At 42.3% G+C, this 24,616-nt stretch overlaps 1 protein-coding gene across 2 annotated transcripts in view; it reads right to left on the bottom strand.

The window, feature by feature from the left end:
- Positions 1-12,727: 12,727 nt before the first annotated feature.
- Positions 12,728-24,616, bottom strand: part of rnpc3 (RNA-binding region (RNP1, RRM) containing 3) — a 31,292-nt gene continuing 19,403 nt past the window's right edge. Inside the window, exons 11-15 of one of the 2 annotated variants that reach the window (XM_055230020.1) lie at positions 22,711-22,805; positions 22,567-22,625; positions 17,675-17,807; positions 13,126-13,200; positions 12,728-12,990 (exon numbers count right to left, since the gene is read on the bottom strand). In XM_055230020.1, the coding sequence (XP_055085995.1) occupies positions 13,135-13,200; positions 17,675-17,807; positions 22,567-22,625; positions 22,711-22,805 (353 nt within the window). In that variant the 3' untranslated portion in view covers positions 12,728-12,990; positions 13,126-13,134. Of the gene's footprint in view, positions 13,201-17,674; positions 17,808-22,566; positions 22,626-22,710; positions 22,806-24,616 lie in introns of both variants that reach the window. The other variant, XM_033985888.2, reaches the window with a different exon arrangement.

Below are 24,616 nucleotides of genomic sequence, written 5' to 3'. Positions count from 1 at the left end.
GTGACTCGTCCAAAATGCGTCACTTTCCCTGTGATGTTTCTCTAAAGTTTCTCTGAGCAGAACCTCACGTTTTAACGCTAAACTGTTCTCATTAAACATATTTTCAGTCTGGGTTCTAATTGCAAAGAGATGAGCAGCTTCCCTTTGTACCATTTCGTCTTTTAAAAGTTCTACCTTTGTTCTTAAATTAGCGTTTTCGTTTTGCAGAAACTTTATCTGGACCTGCTGATCTGCCAAAGTAGATTTTGCCTGTTGAGCCAATTCACTCCTCAAAATCTCAACGTTTGCTGCAAGTTTTGAGTTTTCTTTTTCCAGATCTGTGCCTTTTTGTTCCTTCCTCCGGTCCATGTCTATGGAATCCTCGACTTGCCTGAGCACTTGATCAGAGAATTTAAAAGGAGCCTCTTTTTGGCTCAGTTTCACTTTCAAAATCTCGATCGTTTCTTTAAGTTCTGCTCGTTCTTTCTGCAGATTCTTAATCATTTGCTCCTTGGCTTCAGTTTCCATCTGTTTTTCCTCCAAAATCGTTTCTCTCACTTTGCTCATCTCTAACTGCCCCTCCATCGCCTCTTTGACAGATCTCAGCTCCTCGTTTTCTGCCTTCATGACGTCCTCGTTTAGTTTTGCTCGTGTTTCCTGGAGTTCCTTCTCTTTCTGAGCCAACTTCTGCTGCTCTAGTTGGAGCTGCTCTTCAAAGTTTCTCCTCTCAATGTTGAACCCCTCCTGTTTCTCACGAAGACATTTAACTAAATGTTTAAATTCTTCTTGAACGTCTTCTACTTCCTGCTCTGACTCTTTGATCGAGTGTTTCAAAGAGTCGTTTTCTGCCCTTTCCTTTTGAATATCTCGATCTAACTGGCTCACCTCCCTTTTAGAGATCTCCAGTTTATTTTCCAAATCTTTCTGCTCCTGACTCCACTTTTCTCTGTCCTCCTCAAACTTCATTTCTTTGATTTTGTGCAGTTTGAGTTGTTGCTTAAGATTTTCAATTTCTTTTTTAAACTCTGCCGTTTCGTGTGAATCGTCCCCTCGTTCATGATGTTCCTCAGTCGTTTCTCTGGTTTCAGTCTCTTGAGTTTCTGCAGTGGATGTTTGAAGCTCAGACTCTTTTAGACTGAGCTGAGACTTGAGTGTTTTCATCTCCATTTCATATTTTAGGACTTTCTTCTCAGTTTCTCTTTCTGCTTCCTGCCACTGTCTAAACTGCAGAGTGAGCGCTGAGACTTTATTTCGCAGACTCTCTACTTTGTCCAACAATTGAATATTTTGTTGTTTTAGTGAGTCCAGATCCTCGCTCTGTTTTACGGCGTCTTTATCTTTGGTGAGTTTATCAGAACTGCACGTTTCTGACTTTACTCGGTCTGTAAGACTTTTCAGTCTTTTGATCTGAGCCTGAATGTCCTTTGCGTTCATTGTTGTGTTTGTGAATCTGTTTCACTAGTGAGTTATTCTCTATTACTATAATCTGTTACTCGTGAGTTTATCGTGAGTTTATCAGACAAGTTCTTCTGCTTCAGCTGAAGGTTTGAGTGTCTTCTCTCTACAAACTCTCTGAAACTAAAACTTTGAGGCTTTACAGGCTGTGCCACTTTGTGACATCACACAGTTTGAGAATCCCGGTTGCCGTGGTAACGCCGTGGCAACGCCGTGGCAACGCCGTCAACACCGGCCCTCAGGGTTCTTTATATATAAATATACAGGCATCGCCATGGCAACACCGTGCAAAATACAAAATTGGCCCCCGACTTTTTGACGGGAACGACCTGAAGTGTTACTGTGGCAAATTTCACAATGAAGTGAATAAGTCGTTATAAGATTTTGAAATGTACGAAAATTAGTCCATTTTCCCATTAGGATAACATGGGCTGTTTTGTGCATCGCCATGGCAACACAGTGAAAAATATGACATGGGTCCAGTTGACTTTTTTCATCAGGATGACATGAAGACTCATTGTGGCAATTTTGACAATATTCCATGAAACTAATGTTTTTCTGATGAATGGATAAATGTGGGAGGTTTCCCATTAGGATAACATTGGCAGTTTGTCACATCGCCATGGCAACACGGAGCAAAAAAACACATGGGTCTGATTGACTTTAATGATTGGGATGACCCAATGGAATTTTGTGTCAAATTTGGTAACATTCGGGAAAACTAAATTTTTGGCCATCCATACAAATATATTCGATGTAACACAATCGACTGGGAAAGTTCACTGTAACTGAACGCCGTCGCGCGCTTTAACTGAACGCCGCTGTGCGCTTTAACTGAACGCCGCCGCGCGCTTTAACTGAACGCCGCCGCGCGCTTTAACTGAACGCCGTCGCGCGCTTTAACTGAACGCCGTCGCGCGCTTTAACTGAACGCCGCCGCGCGCTTTAACTGAACGCCGTCGCGCGCTTTAACTGAACGCCGTCGCGCGCTTTAACTGAACGCCGCCGCGCGCTTTAACTGAACGCCGCCGCGCGCTTTAACTGAACGCCGCCGCGCGCTTTAACTGAACGCCGTCGCGCGCTTTAACTGAACGCCGCCGTGCGCTTTAACTGAACGCCGCCATGCGCTTTAACTGAACGCCGCCGCGCGCTTTAACTGAATGCTGTTGTCAGGTCATATCATGCTTTACATCAAGGAACCACACACACACATTCACACACCAGCGCACACACACACACTGGAGCTGGAATCGCACCACCAACCTGTGGATCAGTGGACAAACGCTCTACCAGCTGAGCCACCGTCGCCCCTTTGATAAGAAATTTTTATACATTATGAACAAATGAACGTGACGCAGTCGTCCTTGGTAATAAAAAATAAATCTGACTAAATGACTTTTATTTAATAATGTGTGAGTTAAACTTTAAACTTCAAAATGAGTCACTGTTTTTTCAATAAAATAAAAACATCACATGATTTATTATTTATATCACATGTAGAAACTGTGAGAGGAACTAATCACACAATCCTCAAAAATAAAACACACAACTGTTTTCCAAGTTGTGTCCTGCGTTCTGATTGGCTGTTGGACTGTAGACCATTGTGTCGTGCGTCCTGATTGGCTGTTGGACTGTAGACCATTGTGTCGTGCGTCCTGATTGGCTGTTGGACTGTAGACCATTGTGTCGTGCGTCCTGATTGGCTGTTGGACTGTAGACCATTGTCCATCAGTCTCCTCCGTGCCGTGTCTCCTGTCCAGTACAGAATGTGTTCAGACAAATTTACATAAACGTTGGATCTCAGTGTGACTCTGAAGTGCTGTACGTTTGCGATTTGTTTTCTCCCCGACAAAACCCACAATGTCGATGAAACGTTCTGCACCGACAAAGACGCCTACGAAGGTTTGAACTTTGAGAGAGTTTAAACGAGAGAGAAATGTGAGAAAATGTTAACGCCTGTGTGAGAAAAGTGTATAAAGTGTGTGGTGAGGGGTTTTACAGACAAAAACAGAGAGAATAATGTAAAAAATAAAGACGATACTTCACAGATTTTGCTTTTTGCGGGTTATTCTTAGAACGTGACCCCTGAGATAAACCAGAGACAAGTGTATTTAGCCTCTATTGTCCTGGGACTCACCAAATGCATCAGACCCAGTGTTATATTCTTATATATATATATACATAAATATATATCTCATATATTATATTCTCCACTCACAGTTGTCCAGTCCTTTACTGTCTCTCTGTTCGAGTCCATCACCGTCTCTAACTCCTCGTCTCGCTCTTGTTCATTTCAGTCAGTTCCTAAAGTTCTATTTCCGAGTCTGTATCTTCAGCCGCCGTAAAAGAATCTCCGTGTGTTTGACTCGTTGCGTTCGAGTCTCCTAAAGTCAATCAGTGAATCTCATTTTGGTTTAATTCGGGAGAACGACACGTCGTCCTCGTGCTCTGAAAACATCACATGACCTCAGAGCGTTAAATCTACACAAACACCTCCCTCCAGCTCCGGGGTCCGTCTCTGAACATCTACATTCTCCGTACACACAGTTTATCGATGTGTGAGCGTGATGAGGGGTCAGAGGTCGAGGGGGTCTGAGGATTCTATAAACGACTGTGATATTTAGTCTAAACAAACACGATTTCAGCTCATGCTCGTGTTTTGTGACGTGACATGGGACTAAACGCTGCCCGTAAACGTCCAAACGCTCACAGTGATCCTCATCTTCATCTGGTATGGGCTGTATGCCAGATGCCCTTCCTTCTTTCCTTATTACTTAACAAAAGTTAGACTGACTTCAGACGTTCTGCAGTAAAAAATGGACATAAAAATAAGGTCTGGACTGATGCAATGTTCAATGTTTTTTTTCGTTCTGTGGTGTAAAAATCTCAATGAGCAGCTCCAAAAGACACATTTGCTTTTTTTTTTCTCTCCATCTGACATGAAATCAGACTAAACTTTTCCTGTTTTAAGTCAATTAGGATTAACAAAATTATTTCTATTTGCTAAATGCCAGAATAATGAGAGAAGGATTTTTTTTTTAGACAATTTTTCACGACTTTCTCCAACGTTTACGTACATTTCATTAGTATTTTGTTCCATTGCCTTTAAACTGTGTGACTTCCTTCCTCAAACTTCTCACAATAGTTGGCAGGAGTTTTGCCTGATTCGTCCAGAGAGAACCGGTGTAACTGAGCCGTTTGTGGCTGTCGACTTTGTTATCCTTAAGCCTCTTTGTCACTTTTTTGGTCGTATGCTTCAGGTTATTGTCCATTTAGAAGACACATTTACGCCAACTGGACAAAACGTTGTAGGAGTGAAGACGTAGGAGATGAAACGTTGTAGGAGTGTAGACGTTTGGCTGCTCATCCAAGCCGTCGGCTTGGATGAGCAGCCAAACGTCTACACTCCTACAACAATTCGTCCAGTTGACAGATTTAAACTTGGAGCCGTGGTTGGTGCAGTCTCCCTCGTGGCCAGCAGGGTGTGCTAAAGGAGAAATGAATAGAAAACGGGATTTTTTTTGGATATAATTCGTCCATTTAATTGCCCTTTTGTCGCGCGATGATGCTACATTTTATTGGACCAGCTCCGCACGGCGCTAAAGTTTGACACTGACCGAGATTCACACCAAAAACAAACATGTTTTTTGTTTTGACGAGGAACAATAATAGATGGAAGCGTAACTAGTGTCGCCTGATGACACGCAGAGCAGATGGAGGTGGAGCTGGGGCTGGAGGTGGAGGTGGAGCTGAAGGTGGGGCTGGGGGAGAGGCAGATGGCAAATTGGACATTATTACAAACTGTGTTCAGAATAAAAAATAATAAAAAAAAGAACCAAACTCAGATGAATGAGACGCCTGGAATCATCATCATCAGGTTCAATCACACACGTCCAAATTCTCATTTTTATGTCGAAATTCAGTAAAAATCTGAACAAATGTGTCAAATTTCTCTAGCTGAGCAGCAGTGGACACTCGGACGGACCCCTGCTCCATCAGCCCGGGGTGTGGTCAGTGTGTGTGTGTGAGTGTGTGTGTGTGGGGGTGTGTCGGGGTGTGTGTGTGTGTCTCTTCTGTCTGAGTTGTGTTTTGTAAAATAAATGAGTCTGTGTCTTTAAAACCTCAGAGTCAAACTGAAACACAAGCCTCATATTTACACCCAATGTTTTCACCTCCCTCTGCTCTCTCCTCATCCCCCTCTCCTTTTTCTCTCTCCTCCTCATCCCCCTCTCCTCTCTCTCTCATCCTCTCCTCTTTTCCTCTCTCTCCCCATCAAGTTCTCTCCTCATCTCTCTCTCTTTTCCACATCTCCCTCTCCTCTTTCTTTCCTCTCCTCTTCCTTCACCCTCCTCTTTCTCTCTCCCCTTTTCCTCTCTCCTCCTCTCCTCATCCCCCCTCCTTTCTCTTCTCTTTTCCTATCTCTCCTCATCCCTCTCTTTTCCGCATCTCCCCTCATCCCCCTTTCCTCTCTTCTCCCCTCACCCCTCTCTTTCTCTCTCCTCCCCTCATCCCCCTCTCCTCTCTTCTCTTTGTCCCAGTGACTCTCACGCTCCTTATGTGAGTGACTTATCTCCATCTCGTGGCTCGTGGCTCATTACGGCTCCCTCCTGATGGAGCCGTGCTCTGTGTAGTTTCTCTCTTCTTCTCGTGGCTCCTGACTCTCAGTGAAAAGCCCAGAGCCAAACTCACGGCTCGGTGTCGTCGTCGTTTGGAGACACTTTTCAGCCGCGAGCGAAACTGACGCAGCTTCAGACTCGACGCCGTTTCATCTGAGAGTCTGAGCGAAGTGTAAACATGACGTCCAATTTAGGAGACGACGCAGAAACAAGAGTCCAACGGAAAAAGATGATGAGGAGATGCTAAGAGCCGCTAAAGCTAAGAGCCGCTAAAGCTAAGAGCCGCTAAAGCTAAGAGCCGCTAAAGCTAAGAGCCGCTAAAGCTAAGAGCCGCTAAAGCTAAGAGCCACTAAAGCTAACACACGGTAAGTGAAACATCAGATGAGACTCAAATCAAAATAAATGTGATTAAACGGTGAGCAGGTCGTGCGTTTCCCGACTGAACTGGTCGACACGTTTTACTATTTAAAAGTGTCAAATTTACTTTTTATTCCCACAAAGATATGGCTCTGTTTACAGCAGTATGCTAGCTAGCTCACTGTGTCTCTAAGCTAACAGTTTTATTAAAACAGAAAATAAACAACCTCTTAAAATTCAAATGAATTAATAACAAAGATGACTCCATTATTTTTACATCAGAATACTTTAGTTTGTGCTGTTTTAATATTTATAATGCCTCAAAATTAGCATTAGCGCTTAATCTTTAAATATTTATTCATTTTAGCGTAACTCTGCAAAAACCTCAGAGGGATAAAACTGGACAGGAAGTAGTGACGCTCACAGTGAGGCAGAGGGCGCTGTTGTGCACTGAGCCACTGGAGCTGACAACGTTTTGTATATTTTACTGTTTTGAACTGATTAAACTCTAAACTCCAAAATACTATTTTTAAACATTTTATTGTAATTAAACCGTAAACTCTGTGGTCACTGGGGATGGAACAATAAACAATAATATCATTTATCGTGATAAAAAGTGTCGACAATAATCATTCATGGGACATTTTATATAATCACCAACAGATAATCGCCGTTAAATCACCAGAATGTGCAAAAAAACAACAAAAAAATGACTTATCCACAGGGACAAACACGTCTGTCGTCCCCGGGTTTAGGGGCCCAGAGTTGGACGCTCTCTGATTCTTTTGTATTAAAGGGGGGGCCATGTGAGACTTTTTGCCCCGGGCCCTTAAATTTCAGTCGACGGCCCTGAACATTTAGAATATTCTCCGCTCGATCGAAGTTATTTTCACTATAAACGTGTTCATGAGATTAAAAGTCAAATGATTCACATCCAGGACATTTTAAACTGTCAGAAACTTGAATAATTATCGTGATAAAATCGTTAATCACAATTATCTCCGCCGTGATAATCGTGACTAAAGGTCTAATCGTTACAAATGTGTTTTTTTCACCTTCAAACTCGTCGATGACACGACTCACATTAATCTGACCTGATCTATTCTCGGCTCTCGCTTCTGTTCATCGTTTTTTCTTCGTCTCACTTCCCTGACGTCTCCCGCTCCTTTGACGCACCAACACTAAACAGTTTGGGCCTCACCTCCGCCGCCGCCGCCGCACCTGCGAAACCCTAAATAAGAAACACATTATCGTCACATTACTCGGGGCCGCGGCGGTATTAAACCGAGGCCCCGCATACGTCTCCATCTGCGTCCACTTACAAAAGGTTATCTCTCATTTTGTTCAACGTTCGGTGATAAATGCCCCGGTGACTCTCAATATTTGGGCGGCGCGGGCACATTACTCATGTTTGGCGCGGGGGCGGAGCTCTGGAGCGGCGGGCGCAGATGGGGGGCCCCGGCGCTCGGTGGCAGTGACATACGAGGACCAGATGAACGTGTGATAGATCTCCCGCTCGTCTGGACGTCAGCCAGTTCAGACGGCGACGGTGAGACTTAACGAGGCCTGAGATGTTCTACAGCAGAGTCAAGGACGTGTGTGAGGAGCGTCTCTTTAACGCTCTGATGCAGGAACCGTCAACGCCTTGGTCTGTAGTGTTTTTATTCTTCTCAGGACATGAAACTAAACTGTGAACCGCCGGTAAAAATGAGTTAACTCGTGTTCTGTTGTAAATTTACAGACATGGGTACATCTGGTAGCGATTGTTTTTGCTTTTGCTTTTGTTTTTTCTGACGCACTTTAAACATTCTGAGGCACTTTACTTGCCTCTTGCACTTTAAATAATACTGACCTCTGCACTTTAACCTCCTGAGACCTGACGTCCTCATCTGTGGACGACACATTTTGGGTTGTCTAGGCCACAGTGCAAATTTTTAGAAGATATTTAGAAGAAGATATTTCTAACCGTTTATTTTATTTTATTTTAATGTATTTTTTATTTTATTTTGTTTTATTTTATTTTGTTTTAATTTATATTTTTAATTTAATTATATTTTTTAATTATATTTTTTATTTAATTTAATTACATTTTTTATTTTTTTATGTAATTAAATTTTATTCTTTTTGTTTTATTTTTATTTATTTTTATTTTTTATTTTTTATTTTATTTTTACTTAAAGGCACATGTTTTCCTGCGCCTGTTTGCAGCTCTTCAAATGAGACACATTGTTCCAAGAGGCACAATTGTCGTTTCTTATTTTGTTTTTTACACTCAGAAAAAATGTGTGTGTTCAGGCATTTAACAGTTTTTGCAAATAAAATCCTGCACGAGCTCGGGGTCTCAGGAGGTTAAGTAACTGCTGCAATTTTACTTCTACTTGATTATTTTATTGTTGCTTTATTACTTGTTTTATTCGTCTGTTGAACACTGAATAATCTGTACTTTTAAATTCTTGCACTGATCTGTACTGTATTGTTTTTACATTGTTTGTGTTAATTGTTGTTTTAATTGCTGTTTAACTGTTATATTAGTTGTTGTTTTAGGACGACAGATGGAAAGTATCATCTTTTAATGTAACTGCACATTGTCCTTTAAATAAATAAATAAAGATAAAGACATATGTTTCTTTTTATGCTTTGAACAGCTATGACATTTCAACATTTTTTGGGAAAATTCAACTCTGTTTAGGTGCAAAGTTTAGGCCTGAATGAGAAAACCAGAGGAAATTTACTTGCAGTTACACCGACTGACCACTGAATTGACCTCAATGGAGTGTGGCAGCAGAGAGCACTCCACATAAACCAGTGCATTAAAGAGAAAGTTCTGTTTTAGGGTTAAAAACACTGTAAACGGACATGTTTTTATGCAGCGCGCTCTACCAACTGAGCCACCGTCGCACTTGTACGTTCTGCACTGACGACGCTCTGACATAGTTTAGAATTAAAGTTTGAGGCGTCCACTCGTCTTAAGTCATTTTTAGGTCATTTTTAAACTTTTTACAAAGCAGATTCTTATTTTTTTAGATAAACGCCGTTACGGTCAAGGTCTGAATTTGACGGTTTCTCACTTTGTCTTTGTCGTACGTCGAGGCCTGTCCCGTTTCATTCTCCTGATGAACGCGGCCGACAAACGTGACCTGTGTTTCCTGCGTTTCCATGGAGATCGACCGTAAACAAAGCGACTTCGCACACTTCTGTATCCCATCATGCACCGCGTGTCACTTCCTCTACAGGAGAAACGAGGTGTATTTTCTTAAAGTTGTGTAAAACTCGCCACAACTGGGAAGAAAATCACCTGAACGTTATATTTATCTGTTGATATTCAAATGGAAAAGGTTAATTCTTTATTTGTTCAATCTAAACGGAAATAAACAGCTGCAACGACGACGACGACGACACCTCGACTCTTCTTCAGTGAAATAATAAAGAAAAAAATAAAACTGTAATTGTTTCAGGGTCCATTTTACACGTTTAGCTCTTTAGTCAGTGGTCGTCGCGGTTGCTCGGCGACGTAACGTAAAAGCACAGACAGAGGATGACGTTGGCCCCGCGGTGACTGTCCCATTTCAGCACAGCGATCAGGACGGGTCATTTAAACGGTGCGTCCAAGTGTGTGACCGTCGAAACACGGCCCATGACTGTCATAGCAACCAAAGAGCCAATCAGGAGCGAGGCTGTTGAAGGTAACGCCTCTTCCCGCTTTACTTCCTGATTTGTCTGTTATTAATGTTCATATCTTGATTTACAGACACAATAGTGAAATAAAAACCCCAGGATCATGTAGAGGGTTAAACATTTAAGACCAAAATGAGTCTGAAGCAGCAGAGACAGAGACAGGAAGTGCACACATGATCACTTCCTGTTTGTAGCGCGGCGTTAGCAGGTTAGCTCTGTCCATTTATTTGTTTATTTATTTGAGGGACAGTGCATTTATATTATTATTATATTATTATATAAACAGTCTGTGACTGGACTGAACAGCGACTGAAGTTTTAAAACTGAACACGAGGCTAAATCTCGATGTGAAACTTTACGTCTGTTTATTATAAAAATAAACTGAGGGAAATATTCAAAAATGACACGTTTGTTTTATATTTTTTGAAGAGTTTCCAGTTGACGGCTCCTCATCAGAAAAAATATTTTTAGACCAAAACTGACACCACTTTATGTCACTTCACACATCTGTTTGTCTCAGACACAAACTGTTCAAATAAACTCAGGATAATTAGACACAAGTGGAGTTTGGCTCAAGAGAAACAGAAACATGAATTTAACACAAGTAAAGATCATGACGTCTGACCCACGTGATACAAACAGATAAAACTCCATTAAAGTATCATGTTTAAAAATGTACTTAAAGAGTATGAAGTAAAAGTATTTCTCACAGATTTTGAGTCTTTAAAGATTCAAATGTGGAGATTTTGATAAAGATTTGAGCTAAATTTTGTTCAACAGAAACAAATGAATCTGAATTTTTCTGTTTTTGTTTATTTTTCTTTTGTTTAAATTATAAATGTGTTAAACTCTCAGCCTTTTCAGCAGCTCCACAATAAGAAAAATACTTTTACTTTTCAGTCCTGTTCAAACATGTAGTGAAGTAGAAAGTACAGATACTGCTCTGTACTAAAACTGTAGTAGTTTATACTGAACCAGGACAAAATCTCAACTTGTTTAAAACCAAAAGGGAAAATGACTTTATACATTGTTTTTATTTTGAAAAGTCAAGTTGTTTTTAAATTAAATGTGTTTTTATGATGTGCGTTTGACCTCTGACCTCTGTGCGTCGCACACAGATGGGGCCCTTCGGGGGCCGTGGCGTTAAACTCACCCAGTCTCTGTTTTCGCGCAGGCGGCTTTGTCTTTGTTTGTCGTCTCTTCAGGACTTTTCCTCGGTGTTGACAGACGACCATCTGCTGAGCCCGGCCCTCGTATAACGGCTCTGTTTACTCGCCATCGGAGCTGGAGGTTTAGGGCCGCGCGCACACACACACACACCCCGTCACACACACCCCGTCACACACACAGAGTCACACACACACACAGTCTCACACACACACACAGAGTCACACACACACAGTCACAGACACACACAGTCTCACAGACACACAGAGTCTCACACACACACAGTCTCTCTCACACACACACAGAGTCTCTCACAGTCACACACACACACAGTCACACACACACACTCTGAGTGGAGCGCCTCCTCAGATGGAGTCGACACTGCAGGAGTCTGAGGTGTGAGGAATGTTTTAATAAAAACTAAATTTGATTTTTCTTTTTTCTGACAGAAAGGTCAGCGAGCTCCAAGGACAAACGCACAAATGTGTGTGTGTGTGTGTGTGTGTGTGGACGGGGGTGGAGTCTGGAGGGGGTGGAGTCTGGAGGGGGCGGAGTCTGTTGGTTTTACTTTGACAAAACAAAAGTACATCACAACTTTACTTCAGAAAAGCTCATTTTCTGTTCACTGTTTCAGGCAGAAGCAGCGTCTCATGTGTCGTCCATTTTAGATCAGACGGTCAGGGGCGGGTCCAGGTCCAGGTCATCTGTGCCAGTGCGAGATAGGGCCACTGTTACACTCTTCAGCTGCTTGTAGACTTGTGTTTGTGTGAATATTTTTGTACATTACAGCTGCGAGATTAACCAAGATCAAACTGAAATAAAAATGTGACGAAATGAGCAAATCACAAAGCGGACATTTTAAAAACCACGTTGTCCACAAAAAATAAATATCAACTTAATCTACACAAAAAACTGCACAAAAAACACATAAAAACTACACACAAAAAAAAAAAAAAAAAAAAAAATTGACACAAAAATTGCAAAAAAACTGCATAAAAAAAAAACTACACAAAAATTCCATAAAAATTGTACAAAAACAGCATAAAAATTGCTAACACTGTAGTTTAGAGTTTTGCAAACGTGTTCTTAAATGTCCCTGTGTCAGATGCCCTCCCCGTGCGTCAGATGCCCTCCCCGTGTGTCAGATGCCCTTCCCGTGTGTCAGATGCCCTCCCCGTGCGTCAGATGCCCTCCCCGTGTGTCAGATGCCCTTCCCGTGTGTCAGATGCCCTCCCCGTGCGTCAGATGCCCTCCCCGTGCGTCAGATGCCCTCCCTGTGTGTAAATCTGTTCTGAAATGTGATTCCTGTTTTATTTTGTCAGCTCAGATTTCCATCTTTTTGTCATTTCTCTCGTTCGCGTTTTAAACGTGAACTTTGAACTGAATCCTATTTTTAAATCTTAAATCTGATCACGTGTCGTTCTGACTCTTTACCATCTCAACTTTTTACTCGACACCGAAAGGAAAATAGACAAAAACATTTAATCAAATATTTTATTCTGTACAAAAAAACAGGTCGACGTCGATGAGCTTCACCTAAAAAGTACAAAAAGTGGAGACTGTTGTGATTCATTGTCCTCATTGTGAAACAGAATTGAAGCTGTTTTTATATAAAGTCTAAACTAAAGGTCCAGAGTGTGTCCCATTGTTCTGGGCTGAGGAGCGCCCTGTTTTTTCAAAGGATATTTTAAGAACAAGGATACAAAAGCTTCAGCGGGAGCACATTATCAGCCCGTGGCATCTTGAATAAATAAATGTAAACAAATGCAAACAGAAAACACCATTACAAAGATAAAAGTGCCGTTTCCGTCTGGAGGATTATTATTATTATGATGATTATTTTTGGCAGAAGCCTCAGTTTCATTGTCGGACTCACCTGTTTGGCTCAGCGCGGACGTCGCTTTGTGTCGCCGCCGCCGCCGTCCTTGGGTTTGGCTGAGCGGGCAAACTGCTGCGAGGTCACGTTAAGGACGAGTAAATAAAGTCACAGAGTTTTCAGACGATGAAAAGACCAAACGTGAACTTTAAATGGATTTTATACACGAGCTCGGGTCAGATTTAGATTGTTCTCTGCCTCCTCCTCCTGTCTCCTCCTCCTGTCTCCTCATCTCTGTCTCCTCCTCTTTGCCTCCTTCTCTCTGCCTCCTCACTTCCTCTCTGCTTCCTCCTCCTCTGTCTCCTCCTCTTTTCCTCCTCATCTCTGCTTCCTCCTCTTTGCCTCCTTCTCTCTGCTTTCTCTCTGCCTCCTCCTCTCTGTCTCCTCCTCCTCGCTTCCTTTCTGTCTCCTCCTCTCTGCCTCCTTCTCTCTGCTTTCTCTCTGCTTCCTCCTCTTTGCCTCCTCTTTGCCTCCTTCTCTCTGTCTCCTCCTCCTCGCCTCCTCTCTGTCTCCTCCTCTCTGTCTCCTCCTCCTCGCTTCCTCTCTGCTTCCTCTCTGCTTCCTCCTCCTCCTCTCTGTCTCCTCCTCTCTGCCTCCTTCTCTGCTGATATTTAAAACTATAGCATAAAAATCCGTATCAGAACTGAAAAAACTGGATCGGTGCGTCTCTGGACGTAGCTAACCTTCCGCCGCCGCCACGTTCCAAACAGGAAGTGATCATGTCGCACTTCCTGCTCCATCGACTCTGGCTCCTGTTCACTTTCTGTGTATAAACAGCGCCCCCTCTGTCCTCTCTCTGTCTCTGCTGCTTCAGACTCATTCTGGTCTTAAATGTTCGTATTAACCCTCTACATGATCCTGGGGTTTTTATTTCACTTTTGTGTCTGTAAATCAAGACATGAACATTAATAACAGACACATCGGGGCAGGAAGGGGCGTGACCTTCACCAGCCTCGCTCCTGATTGGCTCTTTGGTTGCTGTGGGTGACGTCTGTGCTGCAGTTTGAGGAAATCAGACCTAAACCTCAGCTTTTCCTTTGAATCTGTCACGTGCCGATATAATTAAACACAAAAACAGAGGGATGCAGGTGGAATGCTAATAATAAAAACATGCTAAACGTTTATGCCTAAAGGTAGAACTAACCCCCCGGGGCAGCTGGAGCGTGTTCATATCCTTCATTCAAACTCTTCAGGTCGTCGCTCACAGTCTCCTCGGCTCCAGCTCCACTAATTCCTCTGTGGACATTCAAACCGAGCCCTGTATTATTACGCTAGCCCCTGTATTATTATGCTAACCCCGGCGTATATTGCACAAAACCCCAAGTACAGCCACGGGCATCTTTCTCTCCTCTGCGGCGATGGCTCCGAGCCGCTGGGACCGTCTTCCCTCTGACACTCACCGCTTCATATGATTTTAATTTGAGAAAAGGTCGCAGCTGCTCCCTCTTAAATGCCAGAAGACTAGTGGCCAAAAAAAAATAATAAAAAAAATCGGACCTCACAGACGCTTGGCTCCGTCTGAAGTTCACTCATTTCCTGGTGACAGCCCCCAGTCCAGAGCCATTGAGGAAAACAGAGCAGCTGATTGGCTGTGCGGGGGTTAAAGGTCAGCGCAGAGCCAGATGTGGAGGGGTCGCCGTGTGGGGTCATAAAATTTTAAGTAGCCACTTCCATCCACTAATTTGTGCAGTAGACGGAGAGGATTCGCCCAAAACGCCGCAGTCTCACATCAGCACTAAAATAATCATTAAAACGAACGCGAGCTGGGAGCCGCTGTCCTCTGCTAGGACGACGCTACCTCAGTGAACTCAGACTTTGAATATTCAACACAAGTTTTATACAGAAGTAAAAGTAGTAAAGTAGTAAAGTAGTAAAGTACTTACAGCTCCTGTAGCACACACTGACTCTGAGGTTTAATCTGTGTTCTAATGTTTCCTCCTCAAAAACAGACCTGGAGTTGTGTTTTGTTTCATTCACATGTTTGAGTCACTTTATTATTAGTCTGTTACATCTACAAAGCTCAAAATGCGACGTTCCACCTTGTGATGTCATCAAGTGGTAGTTTTCATGTTAACTCCTCCTTTTACCTTTAGTTCAGTCGAGATAAGAGACAACTCCAGGACTGAAATGATCCAGATGATTCTATAAATGAAGGTGTGTGGAGTTTAAAAACACAGTGGAGCACTTCCTGTATCACCACATGATGACATCACAAGGTGGAACAGAGTGTTTTCTGCAGGTTTGTGTGTTAAACATGTGTGAATGAAACAAAACACAACTCCAGGTCTGTTTGTGACGAGGAAACGACATTAAAACAGATCAGAGTAACATGGACCTTTAAGTACACAGTTTATGTATCTGTACTTTTATGTAAGTACATTTTACAGTGTGTACTTTTACTTTTGAGTACATTTGAGAGCAGTATTTCTACTGCACTACGTTTATGAACAGGAATGAAAAGTAAAAGTATTTTTCTTATTGTGGAGCTGCTGAAAAGGCTGAGGGTTTAATTTTAACACGTTTATAATTTAAACAAAAGAAAAATAAACAAATAAAAACAGAAAAAAAAGGATTCAACAAAATTCAGTTCAAACTTTATCAAAACCACCAGATTTGAAGCTTTAAAATACTCAAAATCTGAGAAATACTTTTACTTTTTACTCTTTAAGTACATTTTTAAACACGTACTTTAATACTTTTACTTAAGTCGATGTTTTCATGTGATACTTTTACTTTGACTTTAGTATTTTTGGCTCCAGCATGTGTACTTTTACGTAACAGCGCTGAGGTTTTCTCATTTGTGTTTTTATTTCACTTTGGTTCTCCTTCTTGAGTAAACGCTCGTGTCTTTTCTCCATCTGCACTTGTGTATCAGGGGCCGACACAACAAGTGAATCTTTCCCCTGTGAAACTTCCAGCGTTTCTTTCAGCTGTTAAAATACTGTCCAAAGTAAACTCGGGCTGTTCTTTTTCTGCAGTTTCGATACAAACTTTTTCACATTGGCTAAATCTGATGCTCCTGGGATTTGAAAGAGTCTGGTCAGTTTTATCTGGCAGAAATAAACTCTTCCTCGTTCATTTAAAGCTCGATGGAGCCAAGTGTGCATATGTGAAGAACGGCCTGTTTGCTATAAAATAAACCTCATTATATTCTTCATTATGCGACTGTTACCACTTTAATTATGTTTACTTTACTTAACTAATTACTACAAACTCTGCAGTACTTTGAATATTCTTCATATACTGTAAACACTGTTAAATACAAACGCTGACGACAACAACACGGACATTTTCTGCTGATGATTAAAACACGTAGACCCAGTTTTAAAGCTACAGTGTGTAATTTTACGGGTGAGGGTCTGTCACCTGCTCGTCTCCATGGAGATGTTACATTTTTGCCAGGAATTTCCTCTAAAACGTGTCCAATTTGCCTTTATTCCATCACACCTGTTTTTAAAGCTCAAAGAAGCCTTCTTACTGCAGGTCGCCTCTCCACAGATCTGACCTGTAACTTGGCCTGGTTGCGTCGCCTGGTTGTCTCCATGGAGATAAGAGCGCAGCACATCTTCCACGAGGAAACGTTCATTATCTTTAACATGTGGTTTGAGCTGCCATGTCTCTAACAGCATCTGTGCGCAGTAGCATGTTAGCTAGCTCACTGTCTCAAAGCTAACAGTCAGTTTTATTAAAATCAGAAAATATAAAACAAACAACCATTAAAACTCTAATTAAAAAGTAAAGACTATACATTTATGTTTAACTGTAGAATACTAAAGTTTGTGATGTTGTTTTAATATTTATTATGCCTCAAAGTTAGCATTAGCATTAGCGTTAGCATTTAGACACAAACATGCCTCTTTCTAAACACAGAACTGTCTCTGGTGACGTGTTCATTTTATTTGTGTTTAACATCAGTGACGTCCACCTGCAGCTCCCTGTCCACTGTCTGACCCTGACCCCCTGACCTCTGACCCTGACCCCCTGACCTCTGACCCCTGACCCACCTGCAGCTCCCTGTCCACTGTCTCACCTTTACATATTTATTCATTTTAATGTGACTTGGCAAAAATCTCAGAGATAAAGCAGCTAACGCTAACAGGAGCGACCTCGGGGAAAGAAGGACCTGATTTGTCTGTTATTAATGTTCATATCTTGATTTACAGACACAATAGTGAAATAAAAACCCCAGGATCATGTAGAGGGTTAATACGAACATTTAAGACCAGAATGAGTCTGAAGCAGCAGAGACAGAGAGAGAGGACAGAGAGAGGACAGAGAGAGGACAGAGAGAGGACAGAGAGAGGACAGAGGGGACACAGTTGTCGGAGTCAATGGAGCTGGTGCGCACATGCTCACTTCCTGTTTGTCACACGTGGCTAGCGGGTTAGCGATGTCCATTTACATAAAACAGTCTATGTTTAAAATGTAAAGTGATGTTTTACCTTTGTCCTTTTCTCTCTATTTGCTCTAAACCTCAGATCAAACATAACTCTGGCTCCAACTAAACCCCTGGCCCCGCCTCCTCCTGAGCTCAGGTACAAAAGGATACGACCACGAGCGGTTTGTCGTGGAGGACGTATCCGTGGGTGTCCCTCAGGGCTCGCTGGGCACTGGCCTCACTGGGCAGACCCACAAACGCCTGTCCTTTCATCCGGCCCTCCTTCATCAGCACGACGTCGAACCTGGAACAAAATGAAGACCCACGTCAGCGTCAGCATCATCATCATCATCAGCAGCAGCAGCAGCATCGCCACGGAAACACAGGATCTCACACACACACGAGGCATTTCAAACATTTCAAACATGAGGCATTTCAAACAGACCGAGGGTGGGTTTGTGGAGAACAGGGCGGAGAATGGAACTGTGTGATGTAAACCGTCAGAACGCCTCACCTGCTCGTCAATCACACACCGGAACATTTAAGATCAGATCACACGACCGTAAAAGGCTAAAGACGAGCCACAGAATAAACAAAGAAGAGACGGAGTGAGACGTCGCCACAGCTTCAGCTCCAACTGAAGCTCCTCCAGGCAGACCGTGAGTGTCATAGCAACCAAAGAGCCAATCCAGAGCGAGGCTGGTGAAGGTAACGCCCCTTCCCTTAGCAACGCTGTCAATCAAACCTGTTGCTAACGCTAGAGGGAGTGACCTCGAAGAAAGACGCCGCTGAGTGCTCCCTCTCTGCAGCTGCAGGAGGGAGGAGGCGCGGCCTTCAACAGCCTCTGATTCAGAATGTTCTGCTGACAGGTCTGTGCACGAGGAGAACATAAAGAGGAGAACACACAGAGGAGAACACACAGAGGAGAACACACAGAGAACACACGGAGGAGAACACAAAGAGGAGAACACACAGAGGAGAACACAAAGAGGAGAACACACAGAGGAGAACACCAAGAGGAGGAGAACACCAAGAGGAGGAGAACACCAAGAGGAGAACACAAACACAGGGCAGGAGGAGAACATAAACATGAAGCAGGAGGAGAACACAAACATGAGGAGAAGGAGAACACAAACATGGAGATTGGCAAGAGGAGAACATAAACATGAGGAGAACATAAACATGAGGAGAACATAAACATGAGGAGAACATAAACATGAGGAGAACACAAACATGAGGAGAACACAAAGGAGGAGAACACAAACACGGGGCAGGAGGAAAACACAAACATGAGGAGAAGGAGAACACAAACATGGAGATTGGCAAGAGGAGAACATAAACATGAGGAGAACATAAACATGAGGAGAACATAAACATGAGGAGAACATAAACATGAGGAGAACATAAACATGAGGAGAACATAAACATGAGGAGAACACAAAGGAGGAGAACACAAACATGAGGAGAACATAAACATGGAGCAGAAGGAGAACATAAAGGAGGAGAACACAAACACGGGGCAGGAGGAGCGATCTCTGTTGCACTTTTGTTTCATGGACTGAATCATCGTCTTCTTCTACTTCATCTTTTGGTTTATTAGATTTTAAAATGAAAGTTCCAGACGGAGGACGATGATGTGAGTCAAGGTCAGACTGAAGAGAATGACATTTATTTCTTTCATAAAACAAATAAAAAACAGAAAAAATACTGTTGTTTCTGTTGATTATTTTCTTGTGTTTTTAGTTTACTTTTTTAAAGCTACACTATGTAACTTTCTGGAGGTGTGAAGTCGCCTGATGATTCCACAAAGAGAAAGTTAAAGCCACATTAAGGAACATGCTCAATGGAGACACGTTTGATTTTATAACAAACTGAAGTATTATAGCTAAAGGAACATTTCCATGGAAACGAGCGAATAAGAGTCAGGTTTGTGGAGATGTGAGCCGCTCAGAGTGAGGACGCAGGAAAAACAAATAAGTAAAGTAAAAAAAAAAACACAGGCTTTTATTTTAGGGTTGAGAAAGTTATGCAAGTCGTTATAACTTTAAATACAAAAATACTGTCGTACTTATGCAACTAATAAGTATCATTTGTACATATATTTTGCCTTTTATCTTTGTAATAAGGTAATGGAACTTTATGCTTTTTTAATCATTATATTTTATCGAACTCCACCATTTTGTTTTGATAGTTTAAATCTTGAGCGTGTTGTGGCGTCTTCAGTTTTGGGTCATTTTAGGCCCAAACTACGATATTTTTTTCACTAATCAAAGTTTTGTAAAAGTATATTTCTGTTGTTAATTACTCTCTAATGTCTTTTTTTATACACTAATCTTTAAATATACTAACTGTCCTGTAAATCCACTTCTCCGAGCCGACTGTACTCAGACTTATTCTGCTCAGACTCTGGGTGTTTTATTCGTTTACTTTTATTGTACTTTTCTTTGTGGAGGATCAGTCGGACGTCTCACTCCCTCAGCAGTTTATTATTTGTGTCTTTTTGTGGAACAGGTACAAAAATGTTTCTTTGCTCCAGTTTTGGACCAGATCTTTGGGCGAAACTAAATTTAAAGTTACAGTAAAAGAAAAAAATCAATTCTCTCACTGGACAAAAACATGTTTATTTTTAGACTGAAGATGTTTGGCTGCTCGTCCAAGAGCTTCACTTCAGATTAGTGCTGGACACTGCCTTATGTCTGTCTGAAGGTGGCGCTAACGACACTGAACAAACTGAACATTAAAACTAACACACCTGTTTGTTTAAGTTTGTGTGTCTGGACTGTGCCTGAGTCGTACTGGGCCTAATCGTTCAGGCCCCTGTGTCTGTGTAAAGAAGTGACTGAGTCTGAGTCGCCACAGCTTCAGCTCCAGATGAAGCTCATCCAGACCAGAGCAGGTACAGGACGATTTAGAGCCAAGATCCATATTTGCTGGTTGGTTCTTGAGTAACAAAGCAACCAGAGAAGCTGAAGGTAACGGTTCTTCCTGGTGGAGCTTTTATTCTGCCTCTTCTGTTTTAATGTTAATTTTATGATGATTATTTGTGATTATTTATGTTTTGATTTGTGTGATTTTAATGTCTGTCTTATTCTGTAAAGCTCTTTGAATTATTTTGTGTACAAATTGTGCTGTACAATTTGCCTTTCCCTCTCAGGGAGCGAGCGCTTAGCAACGCTGTCAATCAAACCTGTTGCTAACGCTAACAGAGCGACCTCGGGGAAAAAACGACCTGATTCGTCTGTTATTAATGTTCATATCTTGATTTACAGACACAATAGTCAAATCTAAATTTTTTTTTATGTAATGTGAATCAGAGTAAGAATCGATGGAGCTGGAAGTGCCGTAATGATCACTTCCTGTTTGGAGCGCGGCGGCGGCAGGTTAGCTCTGTCCATTTACATAAACAGTCTATGATGCTCTCACACCTGTTAGCATAGTGGCTAGCACGACTGTTTTCCTTGGTTTTATTTGGTTTTGAGGATGGAGTTATACAGATGAGCAGTGAAACACCTTCACTCTAAAAAAAAAAAGTTTTTTCTAGCTACAGAATATCTTTTTCCTTTTACTATGGATCAGACCTGGACGACTGAGGGCGACACGCAGATCATTTCTACCAATAACAGTTAATTAGTTTTGCTTTAGCGTTTGAAAAAAGTGTTATATTTCTCCCTCTTCACGGCTCCCTGTCGCTTTGTCACTCCTGAGCTGGAAGAAAGCCTCACAAAGCCCAGACGAAACTGCTTTTAACCAGGACAATCTGCTCGTCTGACAGTAGCACCTCGCTGTCTGCCACCTCCACAGCAGCTCCCACTCTGGCCCCGTCTCTGGAACATACGCCGGTTTGATGAGTCAGGAGGAGACTCATCTGAAGTGCTGCTGATGCACAAACACAAAACGTCCCTCATGATCTCCACGTCACGTTAGATTCTTATTAATATCTCAACACACAGTCAGCATGAATTGCCCAGAATCCCCAGGAGGCAGGGACAAATTGCCAGAGTCAGAAATAGCTGGTGAAGATATAAAGTGGAGTGGCACGAAGTGTGTGACAGTAAGACGAGATCAGACATGGGACTGGAGACAACGAAGGGTTTGGGGTTTGGCTGAAGACGCTGGTGTTTTATGTGGCGTTAGGCATCAGTAATAATAGAAATAATGAAAATCCATCCAAATAACTTAAACCCGCCCTGTTCTACAAACTGTTCAGATGTTTCTTCATGTTCTAGTCGTTTCTTCTCGTTGAGCCTCTGATTCATGTTTGAGTCAAATTTAATCCACTATTTTTTGTCAATCTGCCCCCGTTTAACCTCCACTGTGACACGCCCACTGTGACACGCCCACTGTGACACGCCCACTGTGACACGCCCCACTGTGACGTCCGCTCTTCCTTCTCCAGTTTTATTTTCTTAATCGTTGATACTCGTAGGATTCTGCAGCGTCGCATCGTCATTTTGGTCCAAATGTTTTAAACGCTCTGCTCTAGTGCGACGTGCATCTGTCCATAGGGGGCGCTACAGCTACACGCCTCTTTATTGTGACGACGTTTACGGCGACGTCAGCTCCACTGGACACTGCAGTTTTCTTGTTTCTTTTATGAAGTTGTTTTAGTTGAATATTGTGATTTAAATGTGTAAATTATAACAGACTGATCCACACAGATGAGAACCATAGAGACTCAAGCTCAATAGGCCCATGATCACTTCCTGTTTGTAGCGATGTGGCTAGCAGTTTAGCGATGTCCATTTATATAACCAGTCTGTGGATGGAGCTCATCTTAAACCATTAAATCAAAAGTAAATAAGTGGAAATGTTAAAATAGTTGTTCAAATACGTCTCAATATTTACAACATTACACATTGTCGTTGTGTTATGTTATGTTTATATATTACAAATGTGAGAATGTGAGATTGCGTCCAACCAGATATTGACCAAAACTGAACGGTCCAGTTAGTAAATATATTCCGTTCCATTCCCTGGAGGCGCCCGTCCGAGCAGATCTCATTCTGAATGCATTTATTGTATGTGCATTTACATTACGGGGGAAAAAAATCTAATAAACTTACATGTTTCTTTCTGCTTCAGACGAACGATCGATGTACCTCCCATAGATGTACTTCAGATCCTGCAACACAAATACATTGACTTTCTCCACACATAAAAGAAACAGGTTTTGTAAGAAGTGGGTCAAACAGCGGCGGCGCTCCCACCTTCTCCTCCACGTGTTTAGAGATGTTCTTCACGTACAGTCTGCACGTCGGCTCGCCCGGTTCATAATTTTTAAATACAGAAATTCTTTTTATCTCTGTTTTAAAAGAAGAGATGGAGAGAGGGAGAGAGGAGGGAAACAAAGCAGGGTGCATTTAAAAAACAGGTACAAAGGCTTCCACAGCGGCCTACACAAACATAAAGGACGGCTTTGTTTAAGGCGGATTTCAAACTCACTTATACTCAAAAAATACTCATGTTTTGATACTGGAATTATAATAACAAGCAAGAGTTCCTTTGACAATAAAATGCAATGTTTCTTCTGTTTTTTTCACTAGTTCTGATACAGATCAAGACGATTCTTAAGTCATTCTGAAAAGGTCCCATTTGCTCCGATTAATGTGATTTTTCCCCCAATATCAAGACCCGTTTAAATGAGAATCTAGACACGATACTATTTTTCCAGACAAAGGTTCAGTTTGTTTCATCCCTGACAGTTTCTTCTGCTCACTAGCGCCTCACAGTGGTCACATGATGCCGCTGTGTCGTGATTGGTCCGCTGATTTTAACAGTTTTGGCGCCGTCTTCCTATCGGCGAAGGCAGGACAACAGCGCCACCTGCAGTCCGACTTCTTCAATACAGTATCTGAAGTGTGTGAGAGTAAAAAAGCCCCTCGTCCCAGTTTAAAGTCTGGTGACGCATGTTTCTGTATTTCGTTTCCTCTTTAATCCAGTGACGATGTTTGTGGTCGTCTGTTCCGATGATGTTTGCTCCGCCCCCGTCCATAAAGTGGTTCTCTCTTTTACAGTGGTCAGGAATGGTCAGATTTGAGTTGCTCCTGTTCTGGTTTGTGTTTTGTTGCTCGTGTGCATCATAATCTGCTTAAATAAACGGACAGAGCTAACCTGCGAGCTGCTGTGTTCCAAACAGGAAGTGATCATGGGCGCACTTCCTGCTCCATCGACTCTGGCTCCAATTCACTTTAGATAGAAGAGAAAACTGTGGCTTCTCTCTCTGTAAATGCTGCGTTACCTTCAGCAACTGGGCTCCTGATTGGCTCTGTGGTTGCTATGATACTCGTGGTCAGAATACCCCCAATTCGCCTGTAACCGCTCAAGCCTCGATGAAATTAATTTGGAGCTGAACGCTGTGGGTGACATCTCACTTTTTGTCGGCCTGATGATTTGATTTCTCCCTGAATGAACGAGATGTCGCGGACCTGAAGCACTTAAGTGTCAAAACATTTTTATTTCAGGAGTTGTTCCACACGCAGAGAGCTGTAGTGGTTTAGTATGTGTGTGTGTTCAGACGTGTTTATGCAGTGGCGTCCTGTTTTCCGTTTTCGTGGCGTCCTGTTTTCTGTTTTCGTGGCGTCCTGTTTTCTGTTTTCGTGGCGTCCTGTTTTCTGTTTTCGTGGCGTTCTGTTTTCATGCCCACACCAACTGCCAGTTTTCCCAATATGCATTTCAAAGGCTGTTCAGCTCGTACCTTTTTTCTCATTCCCGCAGTGGAGGGAAGGATTTGTTTTTGGAGACAATGTTTTGTATGTGCTGGGAATGCTAATGCTCTCTTAACCTGTTAGCCTCTGTTTATAGCATCACAGGCTAACAGGAAGTACACACTGTAATATTTTGGCTCTTGATCCTGAGGGGCTGTAAAAGGCTCAGTGCTAATGGTCCACAGAGCCATGTTCTGTCATTTACACATCTCAAAGGATTTGTGTCTGAATCTGAAACAGTGGATCAAACTGTTTTGTGTTCACAGACGGTACAAAGAAGACACAATAGTGAAATAAAAACCCCAGGATCATGTAGAGGGTTAATACGAACATTTAAGACCAAAATGAGTCTGGAGCTACAGTTTTTCGATAAAAAGTGAATTGGAGCCAGAGTTGATGGAGCAGGAAG

This window comes from Periophthalmus magnuspinnatus, chromosome 20 (assembly GCF_009829125.3).
Source record: "Periophthalmus magnuspinnatus isolate fPerMag1 chromosome 20, fPerMag1.2.pri, whole genome shotgun sequence".
Taxonomy (NCBI): Eukaryota; Metazoa; Chordata; class Actinopteri; order Gobiiformes; family Gobiidae; genus Periophthalmus; species Periophthalmus magnuspinnatus.
The sequence above is the reverse complement of the archived record's forward strand: the minus strand, read 5'-3'. Positions and strand labels throughout refer to the sequence as shown.